The 17,094-nt window shown below is 36.9% G+C and overlaps 1 protein-coding gene across 1 annotated transcript in view; it reads right to left on the reverse strand.

Moving 5' to 3' along the window:
• Nucleotides 1–17,094, reverse strand: part of TMEM232 (transmembrane protein 232) — a 197,794-nt gene that overhangs the window by 153,721 nt on the left and 26,979 nt on the right. Inside the window, exon 7 of the mRNA XM_047072694.1 lies at nucleotides 11,391–11,545. Within this exon, the coding sequence (XP_046928650.1) occupies nucleotides 11,391–11,545 (155 nt within the window). The remainder of the gene's footprint in view (nucleotides 1–11,390; nucleotides 11,546–17,094) is intronic.

The following is a 17,094-nucleotide window of genomic DNA, read 5'->3' on the forward strand; positions in this document are numbered from 1 at the left end:
ATATGACTTTCACAACTGTGATATTTCAGGCCAGTAAGTCAAGTTCATCATCATTATCAAAAGGAAACACCTCTAATCGTGGGCGAAAAGACAATTCTTTATATTTGAATAGAGCTTTACAGATCTCAGTGTGCTTTCACATAAATTATCTCACTCATTGGACCCCACTTTTTGACACATTCAAGATCTTTTTGAAAGCTTTTCTTTTAAATATTAGAAAATTGAGACATAAATAGATCTGGAGATTTACCCAAGTTCCTGTTTCAAGCTAGGTTAATGATAACTACAGTCTTCTTTCACTTATGGGTAATTCCTCTATTGCTGTTCCAAACCATTATTTAAGTACACAGAAACTAGACATTGTGGTGATCATTTGACAACATACACAAACACTGAATCATTATGTTATACCCTGACACTAATACAACATTATATGTCAATTTTTCCTCAATAAAAAATTTAACCTTAGTATGACAATGCTGCCTACCTAATATTGTCTGTTCCTTCTTTTTAGAACTAAACCTCAGTTTTGTTCAAGATGGCAAAATGCTCAGTTAACACTGCTCCTCAAAATGGAAATATTCTATAATCGTGATTGTGAATGCACAGGTGTATGTATTTGATCAAAGGCCATAGATCTGTATACATAAAATGTGTGAGTGTTACTGTATGTAAATTATATTTTAATAAATTTTGACTTAAAATATGAATCCCCACATTCTCTTGAAGCTTGGAATAGCCATAAATGTAGATTTAAGGCTAAATGAGATACAAATGGAAGTGTATTATGAAAGGCTTCCAGGTAAGCTATTATTTTTCTGATGAAGAAAAAGATAGGGGCACCTGAGTAGCTCAGTCAGTTTGGGCATCTGACTTCAGCTCAGGTCATGATCTCACAGCTTATGGGTTCGAGCCCCGCATTGGGCTCTGTGCTGACAGCTCTGAGCCTGGAGCCTGCTTTGGATTTTGTGTCCCCCGCTCTTCTGCCCCTCCCCTGCTCACACTCTGTCTCTCTCTCCTTCAAAAATAAATAAACATTAAAAAATTTTTAAAAGAAGAAGATTAAATTTAGATAACAGGTGATTTTTTTTTTTTTCTCCTTTGCTCATCCTTTCCCTCCTGCTTGGAATACATACATGACACCAGAAGGTTGAGCAGCTGTCTTGCAACAATGAGGATGAAAGTCCAATACAGGGGCGCCTGGGTGGCGCAGTCGGTTAAGCATCTGACTTCAACCAGGTCATGATCTCGCGGTCCGTGAGTTCGAGCCCCGCGTCGGGCTCTGGGCTGATGGCTCAGAGCCTGGAGCCTGTTTCCGATTCTGTGTCTCCCTCTCTCTCTGCCCCTCCCCCGTTCATGCTCTGTCTCTCTCTGTCCCCAAAATAAATAAACGTTGAAAAAAAAAATTAAAAAAAAAAAGAAAGTCCAATACAAACAATGGAAGAAAAGGAAGCTAGAAGGAGCTTGATTTTCTTAAGTATCTGCATATTAATGGTGTACTGCTTGTTATGTGCAGTAATTAAAGCTCCACTTAGTAATGCAATTGTAGTTAGGTTACTGTTAACATGCAGAAGAACTGAATCCTAACTGATAGACTCAACATGATGTTTACAAGCATGAACTTGGAGTCAGAAAAATTATAGATGGAATCTTTACCACTAATTAAGTATATGACATAGGGCAATTTGCATACTCTCCTTTAGTCTTAGGGAGGGATCTCCTCATCTATAATATAGATAGCAAAACCTACATTTTGGAGACTATTGTGAAATTTAAATAAAATACTCCATGTAAAATGGCTAGGTTCAAAATGCTGACCTAAATCGAATTACAAAAAGACTATTCCTTCAAAGTCAAAGGATATGAGTTTGATACCTTTTCTCTGTGAAGTCCTAGAGTGACTAAGGCCCAGATGCCCTCTGAGGTGAACGACCAGTGAGTCATTCTCAGAGTACTCCTCACCCCACTTCACAAAAAGGTCAAGCAAAGTATAATCACAGAGTTGACAAAATGTCTTTGTCCCTGAACATACCTCACAGTCCCAATATTTTGGTTTGTCTGCTCTCTTTGAAGTCTGGAAAATCATAACTAACCTAGGGCACTCACTAAAATATGGATGAAAAAAGATCCATCAGTGTCAGCCACCTATGGTAGAAAAATGCTTCAACACAAGCACACTATTTTCAATAAATGCTGATTGCAAAATTTTCTTTAAGTGAAAATGCCTCTGCCAAAAATGGGATAGAAACACCAATACTTACTTACAAATAGGGAGTTTGTTAAAAATCAAAACTGAAAATCAATGTACATTGAATTCGAGATTGATTAGGTCAGAAATTTTGCCCTAGCTTCTTTATGAACTCACCAGGTCTCAATTATTAGTAGAATAACTTGGTTTTACAATGCTGTGAAATTAAACATGTATAAAGTAATTTATAAATATTATAGATTTCCCCCTAATTTTATAAATAAAGAAACTGATGCAGAGGTTTACTGGCTTGTCTAAAATAAGTTACTTGATTCATTTTACTTTTTAATTTTTTTCACTTTTTTTTACTGTTTTACTAATTTTTGAGACAGAGAGAGACAGTATGAGTGGGAGATGGGCAAAGAGAGAGGGAGACATGTAATCCAAAGCGGGCCCCAGGCTCTGAGCTGTCAGCACAGAGCCCAACATGGGCCTCAAACTCGTGAACTGCAAGATCATGGCTGAGGTCGGATGCTTAACCGACTGAGCCACTCAGGCGCCCCAATTTTTTTTTCACTTTTAAAATTAATGTGAATCACTGTATACAGGGAAATAGTACCAGATCTGGCCTGAACTTCAGCTAGCCTTACTCCAGCCCAGCATCCCTTCTACACTAATATAGATCAGCTAAAATATAATAAACAAATATAGATAGGTAAATAGACAGACAGATAGATAGATGATAAATAAATCAGCTAAAATACAATAACAGGAGGCTTCGTAAAAAGCTACCTAGCTATTTACATACAACCTTATAAAAAGGTTAGGAACATCAGCATTCAAGACAGTTTTCCTAGATTCTCCTTACTCCTTTATATCGATTTCTTCAGTGATCAAACTGCACTTTTAAAAGATGGAATTAAAATGTCTCCAAGTCATGGGGTGCCTTGGAGGCTCAGTCAGTTAAGTGTCTGACTCTTGGTTTCAGCTCAGGTCATGATCTCATGGTTGGTGAGACTGAGACCCGCATCAGGCTCTGTACTGACAGGGAGGAGCCTGCTGGAATTCTCCTTCTCTGTCTGCCCATCCTCCGCTCACATGCTCTCTTTCTCTCTCTCTCAAAATAAACAAATAAACTTTTTAAAAAATAAAATGTCTCCAAGTCACAACCCTTACACAGGGCTCTTTCAACCTTTCAATAGATACCTAGGAAAACACTGACAACGTCAAAAATCCACATGACCCTAAAAATGAAAGACTAAGAGTAAAAGAAAAGTCACCAAGAGCAGCAACTTTATAGGGAATGTCCACAAACCATAAAATTGATGGAGCTGGATTAGGAATAGCAATAAGGAGTGCACACATGCTGCTTCATGAAACATAGCAGCCTTCGTTCCTCAAAGAAAGTTAAAAGGAATGAAAGGGGGAAAAAAGACATCTCTACCATCCACAGTGTTTGTCATAGTTCAGAAAAAGTAAAGCCAGTCCCTTACTTTGGGACTACTGTTTTTTGGGTTTTTTTTTTTTTTTAAGGAGCCAGAGTATTATTTCTGTGCTTCATCAGCATTTCTCTATACTTACTCAGAGATGGAAATTTCTAGATGCCAAGAAGGGTAGAAAACCATGCTCGTGACAATATATGTGTAGGAAAGAGGAGGGAATGTGTGTGGGGGTGGGGAGCAGGAGAGAGGAGGAACACTATGCCAGGAACACTGGAGGGCGTTTTCTCCCCAAAGGTAAAAACATCAAAGAGGAAGAGGAACACAAGAAGGTCCCTGATGATAGTGCACATTGAGCGTTGTAGCATCTAACATCTCTGCTATGGATCCTGTGAAGACAAACCTCTTCATTTAAAATAACAAGTTTTTGTAGATTTCTCCTAGATAATAAGGTAGGTAAAAATAGAAAAGAGAAGGGGATCCTATGTGAGACTGATGAAAAATATATTAAAGCAAGGGCTTAAAGAGAAGACCAGTCCAAATACTCAGAGAGGATCACATCTCTGAAAATGATTTCTTAGAGGGACCAGAAGTTATTTTTATAAGACTCTTCAGTATCTTTAATAAAGCCAAGGAAGAAGAAAAGACCATGAAAAGCCTTGATACTGAGATGAAAGGTCATAGAGTAAGAAAGCAAGAGATTGCAAAGAAATTAAAATACAAATGTAAAATTCAAATCCATGATGAGGAAGTTAACTGTAAAAGTTGGTTGGAAGGAGAAAAGTTGGAAAATTCTTACATAATTTAGAGGAAGTCAACTGCATTTAAAGCTGGCAAATTGAGACCCAGTAGTATCTAATTCCCACCGAAACAACCAAAGAAACAAAATCTACGGGGGGAAATCTGTAGTACTACAGAAAGGAAAAAAAATAAAGGAACTTTAAAGATTTTAAAGTTATGAAGAAAATGGAATCCAGATGAAGGAAAACCTTTCCAATGCCAAGAAGCCAAAAATTAAATCTAAAATTTAGTGAGGCATATATGGGTTTTCCACTCTAACATAATGTATAATCTAAGAACAGACAGGCAGGAGCTGTGCATTGAGCATGTGAACAATGAATAATCAATGGAAGGCCTTCAAGATATATAGACCTGTCACCACAGCATTTGTGCAAAGCTTCACATAGCAGGACTTTTCTCTAAGTGAAGTGAAGGATTCGCCTTTACACCTTCATAAGATGGCCAGGGAAATAAGAGAGGATGCCTTTTATGTCCTGGCTACCCAATCACAAAGATGTTCCTAAAAGTTCGGGATTGAAAATAAAAAAGATAAAAGAAGCAGACTGGCTTTGAACATCTAATCACAGCTATAAGTTAGGAAATGGCATAGCAACATTTAGTGATTTAAAGTGAGAATTAGGAAAAAACAAAACAAAACAAAACTGTGAGCACAGAAGTCTATTTCCAGACAAAATGTATGTTCCACTTTTTAGGGGGAAATGAATGGTAACAAATGTTATAATCAGCCTAGAGTTGTATACAATCAAGGGCTCACCTAATGCAAGAGATACAACCTATGTTCCTACCTAGAATATACTCAAACTGACCAAATATTTATTTATTTAAATATTTGTTTATTTATTTAAATATTATTTAAATTTATTTAAATACTTAAATTTCTCCTTAAGAAGGAGAAATTGTAGTGGTAAGTGGCTGATAGTGGGTGGGAAAAATAAAGTGTAATAAGTCAAAATAATATCATAAATATCACCTTAAAATTAAATATAGATATAAAACTCATTCTATAAGGAGGGACTAGAACATTTTAAAGAGTGACTTAGCCTTAATGTTATCAGAAACTCCAGATTATATTAACAGTCTAGGAAGGTAGGGTTAAAGTAAATAAATTTGTCTCAATCTTCACTGTACATGGAGAAGAGGGCAATCAGGATTTCATTCTTGGTTTTGACCATTTACGAAAACTTATTTGAAGAATGCATGTCTCTTGCCATTGTCTGATTTTTGATACTACTTAGAAAAGATGGACATGTAAATCTAGTCTTTAGCATGTCTGCTAAAAGAGTTCTCTTGCTTACAGAGCTTCATTCTCAGAGCTCCAGGATGACAGTGGGAAAGAATGAAGGGCTGGCGTGTTAGACAAGCCAGGAATGCAGCTTCACCAGAGAAGGCAAAGGCAGGTGGGTCACTGACTGTCAACCCCCTCCAGTCTATCAGGCACATCATGTTTGGTTCATTGGTGGTAATTAATCCCAGCAGCAGGATCTTTCAGTCTTTGTTTTTGTTCTTCTTGTTTTTTTCTAATCATGGCAAGTTATGCAACCTGATGCAACCCTGTGACCTATAAAGATGGTTGTTGTTAAATAATTTTAAGCCGGAGAGTGGTCTAATCACATTTAGGTTGTAGCGCTGGCAGCAGAGTATGACAAATTATTGATGGGAAAACTTAAGGCAAAGAGACCAGTTAAAAAGCTACAGGAGTCATGAGACAATATGGGCCTAAACCAAGGTTGTGACAGAGCAGGTAGAGAGCAGAACAGTTCTGAAATGTAGCAGTTAGGGTGTCTAATTTGGTTAAGTTGAGGAGAGGACATGTGTCACGTATTAAGATCAAAATTCAGCGGGCAGGAGCCTCTCTAGGAAAAAAATAATTCCGATCTAAACTAGTAGGGCATGAAGTATTAGGGGAGAATCAAAGTATAAAAAAGTGTTCTCATTACTTATTTAAATCTCTTAAAACCTCCCTGAGATGGCTACTGTCTCTATTTATCTGTTAACCAGACTCTGTTCGTAGGGGTTAAATGACTCATTCAAAATTAGACAGGTAGCAAGAGACAGGATTAAAACTCAGGTCTTCTGATTTGAGGTTGAATGTTTTCTTACTGCACCATAACTTAGCAAAGCATAATTACACATATACCCTTGATGTATACTAAAATGGTTAAACTTAGCCCAGAGGATCAAAGGATGAATTTAAAAATCCAGGAAATGAATTTGAAGAGTGAGGACCTATACTGCCATCTCAGCTCATAAAGAAGGCAGAGGACTATCGACAAAAACTTCTTTGAATGGTTTGGGTCAGACTGTCCCATGAACATTGTAATTGCTGGGGTTCAGGAGATAGGCAATGGGGATATCAGTGATCTCGACAGAAATAAAGGCCTTACAGCCTATACAAAGCAGTTGATTTTGTCTGATTCATTTCAATGCAAACACAAATACCATACCTCTGGAAAACACTTGCCCTATCTATATAATTTTAAATTGTCAAGCTTTTTTGGAATACATTCATGGAGTGCATTAAATCAGCTATTTTGCTTTGGGAGATATAATTTTATATGTTATACTGCTCCACTGAAATGCCATACTGCATTTCTCAGCAGTCTTCATTGGCTAATAATTCAATTATAAACACAATTCATTATTTTCATGTTAGATTAGAAAGCCTTTTGCACTGGCTTGAGCTATCTTCCCAGAGCAAATGGGGCAGTTTATAAAAGGCCAAACCGCAGGGTGGAGCATTGAGAGTATAAAGCATCATATAAAATTTAACCACATTAAATGGAAATCTGCCTTACAGCAAACTGCTTATCTGCAGCTCAGGGCAGCTCAACTTCCCAGATAAAGGCTGCTGCATGACAGCTAGGAGGGGTTCATGTAGTCTCTTTTTCTCTGCTTCTTCACCCTGTTTTATAATTTATTGTCTTTAGTGCATTTCTTCACCTTGTTTTTTTTTTTTTCTTTTTTTTTTCCCTGTCCCTTAGTGAGCAAAGAGGTTGCTCTAATTCTGCGATGCCTTCCCTGAGTCTTTTCATGGATTCCAGGCCTGCTCTTTTTTAGGCTCAGCCGAAACCACTTGTGTCAATTTCTTTCCTTTTCTATTGTATGATCTTTATAAAGGGGGCTATAAGAAGCAAGGCAGGGATCTACAATGATGAATTATTTACTGATGGATAGCATCAGAAATGGGCAGATGAGAACCACTCACTTGTATGGGCACAAGAAATTTTTGCCACTATTAATCAAATTTCTTCTGATCATTCAGTTGAATGGTCTCCTTTCTGCATTTTAAATCCCTGAACATTGATTCACCATTATGGTGACTTTACTGATATGTGCGGCAAACAAAATTTTTCAGGTTACTCCTCTTAATAGTCACTTGGCATTAAATTTCAAGTGCGAAACCAAATTTATCTTCCACCAAGTGTCAAAATTCCAAGGCTACCTGGTCCAGCAAATCATGACAATGTCTTCATTTACTATCAAGGCCTGATGCCTCAATATTTGTATTTCATTCTAAATACATTGTTCATTTTCTTAATTTTTTACATGTACCCGATCTTAGGAGTATGTAAGACAAATACTCAATTTTCCCTAGAAATGGAAGGCATTTCTGTTTTGATTTTGATAATTACATCACAGTTTGTTTTGTCTTATCTGGAATAATGACTTCTTGATAGCTTTGTAGGCTATTACATAAATAAATATTTTGTAAGAAGAAAAATTAATTCTTTAATATTTGCCATAATGAGTGTTATCATTACAACAGAAAATTTGACTAACAGAAGTTAATCAAACTGCTAACTAACTTAAAAATTAATCTTTTAGGGGCTCAGAGCCTAGAGCCTGCTTCAGATTCTCTCTCTCCCTCTCTCTCTGCCCCTCCCCCACATGTGCTCTGTGTCTCTCAAAAACGAATATTAAAAAATAAAAAATTGGGGCGCCTGGGTGGCGCAGTCGGTTAAGCGTCCGACTTCAGCCAGGTCACGATCTTGCGGTGCGTGAGTTCGAGCCCCGCGACAGGCTCTGGGCTGATGGCTCAGAGCCTGGAGCCTGTTTCGGATTCTGTGTCTCCCTCTCTCTCTGCCCCTCCCCCGTTCATGCTCTGTCTCTCTCTGTCCCAAAAATAAATAAATGTTGAAAAAAAAATTTTTTTAATAAATAAATAAATAAATAAAAATAAAAAATTAATATTTTAATGTAAATGGATTATTGTTTACTAGAGTCATCACTTTAAAAAAAAACACTGAAACCTCTTTTAAAAAACCAGTAAATATAAGAAATAGAATCAAAATTATTTGCCAGTGTTTTTTAAAGCAGTTATCTTTTCCTTTTGATTTTAAGCAGTTACTATGTTTACCATTTTTTTCAATTTACCCCTCTGGTCATTCCTTATTGTCTAAACACTGCCATCCCCTCCTTCACTTGATCTTCACCATGTCTTCCCAGAAAAGTAGAAGTCAGAACAAGCATCTTCAGTGACAAGATGCTTCAGAACAGTTATCTCCTTCCTCGTGCAGTCAGAACAAAGCGTGCTATACTGGGGCCCTAAAAATGTCATTCCAGTCACGAGTAAGTTTAATAAACATGGCCTTGCTTTCTCCATCTGTAAAGTAAGAATCATTCTGTATGATCTCCAATGCCCCCAAATCTGGAAAATACTAAGTATAAAAAAATAACTACCAAGGTTCATGGGTGACTCGGTCAGTTGAGTGTCTGACTCGCCATTTTGGCTTGGGACGTGATCTTGTAGTTGGTAGGTTTGGCCGGGTGGGACTCTGCACTGGCAGTGTGCAGTATGCTTAGGATTCTCCCTCTCTCCCACTCTCTGCCCCTCCCCAACAAAAAAAAAAATAATAAACTTAGGAAAAAACTATCTTAAAGACTGTTACATAACAAAATTCAAGCAAGTAAATTTGAAGGTCTAATTGGCTTATTAAATGATTCATGAGTCATGAAGCACCCCATCTAGCAAGTAGAGGGGAGCTTCAAGGAGTTAGAAGGGTTTTATAGAAGGAGGGTCATTATTAGCAAAAGAAAAAGATGGCATTCTAGGGAGAAAAGCAAGGTGTCTTATTATGCTGATTATCTCATGTTTTTAGGGGAATGGAGAGGGCCCAAGTAGCAGACTCATTGGTGCAGATTGAAAAATTCCTAGCTGACCTTTTTAAGACTACATTTCCAGGAGTAGTTAAAACTTCACTTAGATTACGTATTATGCACCAGTTTGGGAACTCAGTCTAAGTGCACCATTTGGGGCCCATGGTGTGTTTGTTTAACAAGACAAATCATAAACAAATTAAATCAATGTTGATGCAGTACAGTAAAACTGAAAATTGGGTAAAGAAACAATTCCCTGACTTTAGAATTAGCTACTCTTAACTAGCCACTTTTATTATCTCAATATTTATTTAAACTTGCTTATTTGGTAATTATTAGAATACCATATTATGGTATAGAATACCATACTTATTTGGTAATTATTAGAGTCTTCCAAGAGCTAACGTAGTTCTAGCCCCTTTTGAAAACTAAAGTGTGGGGGCGCCTGGGTGGCGCAGTCGGTTAAGCGTCCGACTTCAGCCAGGTCACCATCTCGCGGTCCGTGAGTTCGAGCCCCGCGTCGGGCTCTGGGCTGATGGCTCAGAGCCTGGAGCCTGTTTCCGATTCTGTGTCTCCCTCTCTCTCTGCCCCTCCCCCATTCATGCTCTGTCTCTCTCTGTCCCAAAAATAAATAAACGTTGAAAAAAAAAATTTGAAAACTAAAGTGTGTATTTGAATCCCTAACAATTTATTTCCTATAGTAAGAGTGGTCTGAAAAAAATCACCATGGCTTTCAGCATAACCTACTTTATACCAGTGAGAATCTCTAATTTTTGTTGTATTTATCAGCTCTATATTAATATATACTTATTGAATACTTACATTCTATTTACATTGTAATTTTCCTATTTAAAGATATTATCCTTAGGTTTAAAACATGAAGGAATCACAATCTTTGTTAACTGCAATACTGAATAGATTTCTCCCATTACAGGACAAAACAGAACAAGTTCTTGATGAAATGTCTTCTGCACTAGGCTATTTCTAGGAAATTAAACAAAATCTAAGCCATCCTCCAGAAATCTTTACTTGATCTAGGATCCCAGAAACTTCCAAATGAAACTAGGAAAACACCTTTCCTTCACAAGGAATCCTCCAGATTCTTATAATTTACATATACAAAGACCTTTGGTATAGAGCTGGCAGCCAGAGACATAAAAACAGGAACTAATTTTAAGAAAAATATATGACGATTGAATTTGCAACTTGTTACGGCATGACTTTTTATTATTATTATTATTACTATTACTATTATTCCAATAGCAATGGAAGAGGAATTCAAAACTCTGTCCTCAAATATTGAAAAGGGAAATCTCTGATCACTTGTCTCAGAAATACTCCTTTAAAATTCTTCTTTCTTCCATTGAACCCATGTCCTCTTTGGTAGTAATTTACGACTTCTTTTTCCTTCTCAAATTAATATATGTACAGGAGGAAATTAACACTTATCAGTCAAGATTTATTTTTGTTATACTTTACAAGTAAGGCATAAAGAAACAGAATTTCAGTATATTTCCTCCAAGAATAATAAACTGTGCCTCACTGCTGTTGTTTAACAACTCAAAAAATAAAGGATGTTTTAAACGTGGGGACGCACTCTTTATCAATAACAAATTTCATTTGATAAAGATAAATTATGCAATGCATGCATGCAGATTAGCAAAAAAAATGAAAGATAGGAACAATTTATTGATGAAATGAACTAATACAAAATATATAAATTGCCCTAGCATTTTGGAATAGAGATCATAAATTTTTTTCATAGTCAACTAAGGTGTGATTAACATTTAAGTACAAAGGCTATTTAACATTTAAACACAAAGGTTTCTCCATGAATTACTTTGGATTTATAGAATCCCTCTTACCAGCATTTCTTTTGAAGCTGCATTTTATGAAAGATGAGATGTTCAAGCACCTTATTCAACTGAGGACTATTCTTGTGAACACATGACCAGGCAGCCACACAGTGCCAGAGCAGGTGGTTAACTTCGTGTCCTCCCTGATTAACTGGCAAATGTTCCTAGAATTAAAATATAAAAATATATCTGGAAAAGACTTATTTGACTTGAATAAACATGAAAATATACAAATGAAAACACATTACTTTCTTAAACTTCATGTTACACGATACAGAGCAATTTACTAAAGTACAGTTTTATAAGTACATACAGTATGGAGAAGGAGAAATAATTTTCCCTCTACCCTTCCAGGTTCCTGGATGAGACCTCCCCACCCCTGTTAATAAAAAGATTCACATGAGAAAACCAAACATAAATTTAAGAATGTGTATATATCCTGTACACACGGGAGACACCCAGGAATACTTTTCAAAATGGCCCAAGTCACCACTTCATATAACATCTCTAGCTAAAGACATAAAGGGGGGAGGGGCAGCTATGGAAGGTTAACAGGAAAAGTACAGTAAACAAGGGTAAGGTTGATATGCAGATTTGTCACTGCCTCTCCTCTGATAAGAGTTTCTATATATCTAGAGTCATCCTTGTCTTCCTGGTGCAGAGAGGGAGACACCTTACAAATGGAGACTTCTCTTAAAATGTAAATATCTCTTAAAAATAGAGTAACTTTTACTCAGTTTTCACAGCTTCTCCTGTGTCTGCAATTTCTTAAAAATAACCAGCCTAAAATTATCCTTATGCTAAAGAAGCATATTTGGGAGCAATGAATTTTGTTTCCCTTCAATTGTTAACCTGAACCTAATGTCTTAATTGATTTTCACATGGGTCCCTTGTGTTCAGTGACATCAGTTTTACACTACGACAGAAATCCTATAATCTCTAAGGGACAATAATTAGACAAAACTGTGCTTCTTAGACCCTATATAATTTAGTTCTCCCTGACACCCAAGGAGAAGAGGACAGGAGAAAGTCTGAACAATGTTCAAACAACAAATCAGGTTTTAAAATGTGGATTTCCACTAAGGGCCAAATATATGTGCCTAGTTAGACATGGTCAATGTCTGCTTAGTAACTATTTTAAAAGCCTACAAATTCAGGGGGAAAAAATGGGCTCTTACCTGTTAGTTTTTTCTTAAAGTGCTTCCTAACAGTTTCATAGATTAATTGGTCTACTAGAGTAACTGGTACAAAGAAACCTGATTTTATTGTTAGACATGATAAAATAGCACTCTCATTGAATTTTCGCCAACAATACTGTTTCAAATACACATCTTGTGATGTGTACACAATATCACGTGATATTTCATTCTTTAATGTATGCCCCAAAGAAACACTTAAAAAGCCTCCAAAATACTTTATAACTCTCATTTATTATACAAACAGTAATAAATCTACAATTGAAAGGTAACTTTCATGTTAAGTACTCTTAAGTTGAAAGGCCAGAAGTTCATACACAAATTTTAAATGAAGATATTTTGAGTTTCTGGTAAACTGTTTAGTTAAGTCCCATAGATATGTATTGATCTACTTTTATGCTGAGAACTCGGATGCTGGAGGTAAAAGTCATGAGTAAGATAAAGCTTCTACATAAGGCTACTGACTGTGGGGAACAACAATTCAGAAAAGCAAATGAAAACAAGCCAATGTTTAGAATATTAGAATACTCCATGAAAAGCTTTATTTTAAAGTAATATAAGACATAAGACTGAGATGTACTGACTTCAGTAAATGCACACAGTTTATCCAAGTAACTCAGTTTTCTGCCTTGCAGGAGAGCCTACCCCAAAATGGAAAAATCTTATAAATGAAATTCTTTTCTCAAACTGCTCTGTCTCAGCCCGGATGCCTGACAGCCCTCCTGTTGCAAACTTATTCTGAATAAATATGTAAGTAGCTATGTGAAACTTGTGAATGGCTTGGCTAATTAACGGTCAATACTTTGTGTTTTTTTAAAATCATGTACACTGCATACTTCCATAGACTATTCAGTTAAGTCAAAAATTATTGGTAACAAACTTATGCACTTATCACCAGAGACAATTCCCAAATGTAAAGATTAGACAATGAGCAAGATTTACACTTTATTTTCAATTTTCTATGATACCATTTTCACTCATCCCTGAGAAAGAAAAAGCAGCCTCTGATGTCCAGCCAGAGCTGATTTGACAACAATATTCTTACAAGCTAGTCTGACGCTCACAGCCTGGTCATTTTGTTTTATTGCTAGATATAAACTCACAGAATACCAACCTTAGACAATATTATTCTGAGACCACGCTAAATAAATTTAAAAAAGAAAAAGACTTGGTAAATTTTTTCTAAGCACAGACAAAACTCACTGTACCACTTACAAAATACCCAATCACAGATTTGCCCCTACTTTCTGACAGCATCAAATCTGCTTCTTTAGACCTTCCGCCAAATCACCCAAAGTCCAAATTCTATAGTAGGTTCAATGTAACACCTTCCTACTGCCATATCCCCTAATTCCTTGGGTATGTGTTCTCTGCAAGAAATAAGGAACCCACTTAGCTTAATTGCAGGTGTCCCTGGTGGTCTTTGGCATAAGGGCATCCACATCACCAAGAGCAACTAAACCTGCCACACCCGTGAATTTTCCAGATTAGTGAGGTTTATCACTTATCCTCATGCATTTTATATAGTTCACGCATTTGCATGGAAATCTTGCTAAAGTTTCATCCTTGCTCTTTTTCAAAAGAAGAAATATATTTTCCCAACTTGAATGAATTGATATAATGATGATGATGAAGTGATTTAATACAATTACCATGTACACTATCAGTGCAGTAGGACAAGAGGGAGAAATGCTCTTGAAGGTATGAGGTAGTGTAGAGTTCTCTGCCTTTACACTAAATCAGTCCTATTCAAGGTGTGGCTGGCAGATAAGTGCCATCTGCAAACGGTTAACTACAGTACAGAAATAAAGAATACATATTTAGAAACATTTATAACAATCTGACAGTTAATTTTAAATATTTTCAGTCTAATAAAAAAATTAATGTTCCTCTTTTTATATCTTTTTTGTTTCATTTTCAGTAATTCATTATTAATGTAGTTTACAAAATTATCAGTCTGTGATAGTTTGGAATTTTTTTTTTAAGTTGAGAGTGCCCTTTTTTTAACACAGATTGTATGAGAAACACTGAGCAGTGCATTAAATGACTCCCAGAGAACTTTTTCTTTTTACCCCCTTCCCTACCTCCCTCCTTCCTCTCTTCCTTCTTTCCTTTGTTTTCTTGGCTTTATGACTCCTTCCTATAGTTCTTTTGTCTCTTCCATAGTCTAAAGCTGGGCAACTGGACCATGTTGGTTTGCAAACTGGACCCTGTACCCAGAGATCCAGCTGAGATTAAAGGAAGAGATGGGCCTCTCTCTCAAGGCTGCATACTTAAAAATGGTTCCAGCTGTGGGAACAGTGAGCAGAACATAGATTCCAAGGACAGGGAAGGGGGTGAGGAGCCTCAGATTGCCCAGGGCCAGCTCATGGGTCTACCAGTGGCCATATCCTCTTGATTATGTCCTCCAATAAGCTATCGGTTGCAGCTGTACAATACCTATTTTGAGAAGCTCACTCACAAAAGTGCTGTTAATCTACTGTTGGCTGAAATTTCAGATAACCACATCAGCTTGAATTTTATGCAAATTTGAGTACACAAGCTCTGAATGTCTGACCAGGCTCTCTTTTATAACAGAAATGAGCTTTGAAGGATAGGCTGTATTGTGGCTGGTTAGAGATAGCTTTTGGAGTTTCATCCTTGCTTTCAGTCATTTGGTGCATGGTTGACACTGCCATTAAAGGACCTCTCAACACAAATGTCCTACTTCAATAATAGGACATGAATCATAAGATAATGCTCCTAATTTTAAAGAACCTGTGTCTCAATCTAACCCATTTCCTAGTAACCATGTACGGTTACACTATAGCACAAAATGTCCCAAATTTGATAGTGCCTTTGGCTTGCTAGTACATTAAAGGATGAGATTGCTAACCACATGTGAATGTAAATGCTGTGTGCTTCCTAGTTTTTAGAAAACGATTTGTACTTTAGGATAGCTACAACTATTTAGTAAAGGGTCTACTGCATTTCGGTTGCGTTTTAATCTACCATCTCCAAAACACTATGTTGTTATTATCATGTGACAATTGTACTCAGCAAATTCGGCTCTGCTAGTGAGCAAAAGACAGAGAACTCAATCCTGTGTTCTGGCTCTGCATGCCACAGAGCTAGTTAAAGTGCACCATTTGTCAAAGTCAATGGGAACCTTGCGTCTGAATCAGCTTAAAAGGACATTAAAAGGAGAAATGGGCTCTAGAAGAAGGGAGGGGAAATTTCCTATTGTTATATAGTGTATATAATACACTTCTATACTCTTATATAGTGTATATAATGTGTATATCCTACAGAATTCTTTATTTTTCAGCAGTGTTATAGTAGTACTTGGAAAACAAATTAAATATGCTTTTACTCCGATGCTCATAAACATATTAAAAACAAAATATGTTGCAGTGACCAAAATATGCTGGCATGGACCTTTCAGCATTATTGGAAGATGAGGGCTGTCTATTATGGTGTGCCAATAACAAAGAAGGGAGAGGGTCGAATACAGATGTATTGTTTATATTCCCTTTTCCTCTCCGTTTCCCAGGTCTTCTCGCAGTAGGTGAGAGAGATGGGTATTGAATGGCTAAGTACTCAACTGAACTGGAGGGGCTGACTTAGACAAAGCTACACTGAAGACACTGGGCTGAAACTGGGGAGCAATGTTCAAACGTGCAATCAAGCACTGAATCAGTTAGCTGAACCAGAAGTTGTAGTAGCACTGTGGCTACACTACCTTTTCTATTCTTTATATGGTGTGGCACTGGGAGGGGGCAAAAGGAGGGAATAAATCTGACAGGCTAAAAGCTGTTCTAATGCCCTCACAGAATCACAGTTATACAGCTGAGATAGAACATAGAAAAGATTGAAACAAAGCTCTTTGTTCTCTGTTGAAAAAGGAACAAAGACTAAGTGACTTGTCCCACTCTCAGCAGTTAACATTCTTTTCATGTGTTAACACCTTGCTCCTTCCAGCTCAGTCAAAGCTGTACCAGTGGTAAGCTTCCATTTCCTTGTGGCATGTGTGCACCAAGAGTGGCAAGAACAGATAGGTTCTTAAAGAGAAGCAGAGTCAACATTGAAGGGTGCCTCTTCATAACCAGAACACTCATATTGTCAAGATTTCACAATATCTTATTTTTTTAAGCAAAAACACTCAAATCACTCCATTAAGCACAACTAACCACATTGTAAAACAATTATTTAATCAGCATAATCATGCCCTTAGATGAAAATTATTATATTTAACTGTCTAAATTAAAGTGAGTTCCTAAATACAATGTTCAGTGATCATTGTTTACATTTTCATGGCACTCACTAATTTACAAGGCACATCTTCACAACTCCATAGATTAGAGTGAATATGATGATGATGGTGGTGGTGGTGATGGTGTTGATGGTGACGATGTCTTGTTTAAAGATAAGCATTTGGGGGTTTAGAGAGCCCAACGGACCTCGTCTGAATTAGTCAGTTGCTAGCAGGTCTTAACTCTTCATGATCAGTGTTCTTACAGTTGTTCCATATCTTAGAT

This window comes from Lynx rufus, unplaced genomic scaffold (genome assembly GCF_022079265.1).
Source record: "Lynx rufus isolate CCGP_SWC_20201006 ecotype Redwood Valley unplaced genomic scaffold, mLynRuf1.p SCAF_1, whole genome shotgun sequence".
In the NCBI taxonomy this organism is placed as follows: domain Eukaryota; kingdom Metazoa; phylum Chordata; class Mammalia; order Carnivora; family Felidae; genus Lynx; species Lynx rufus.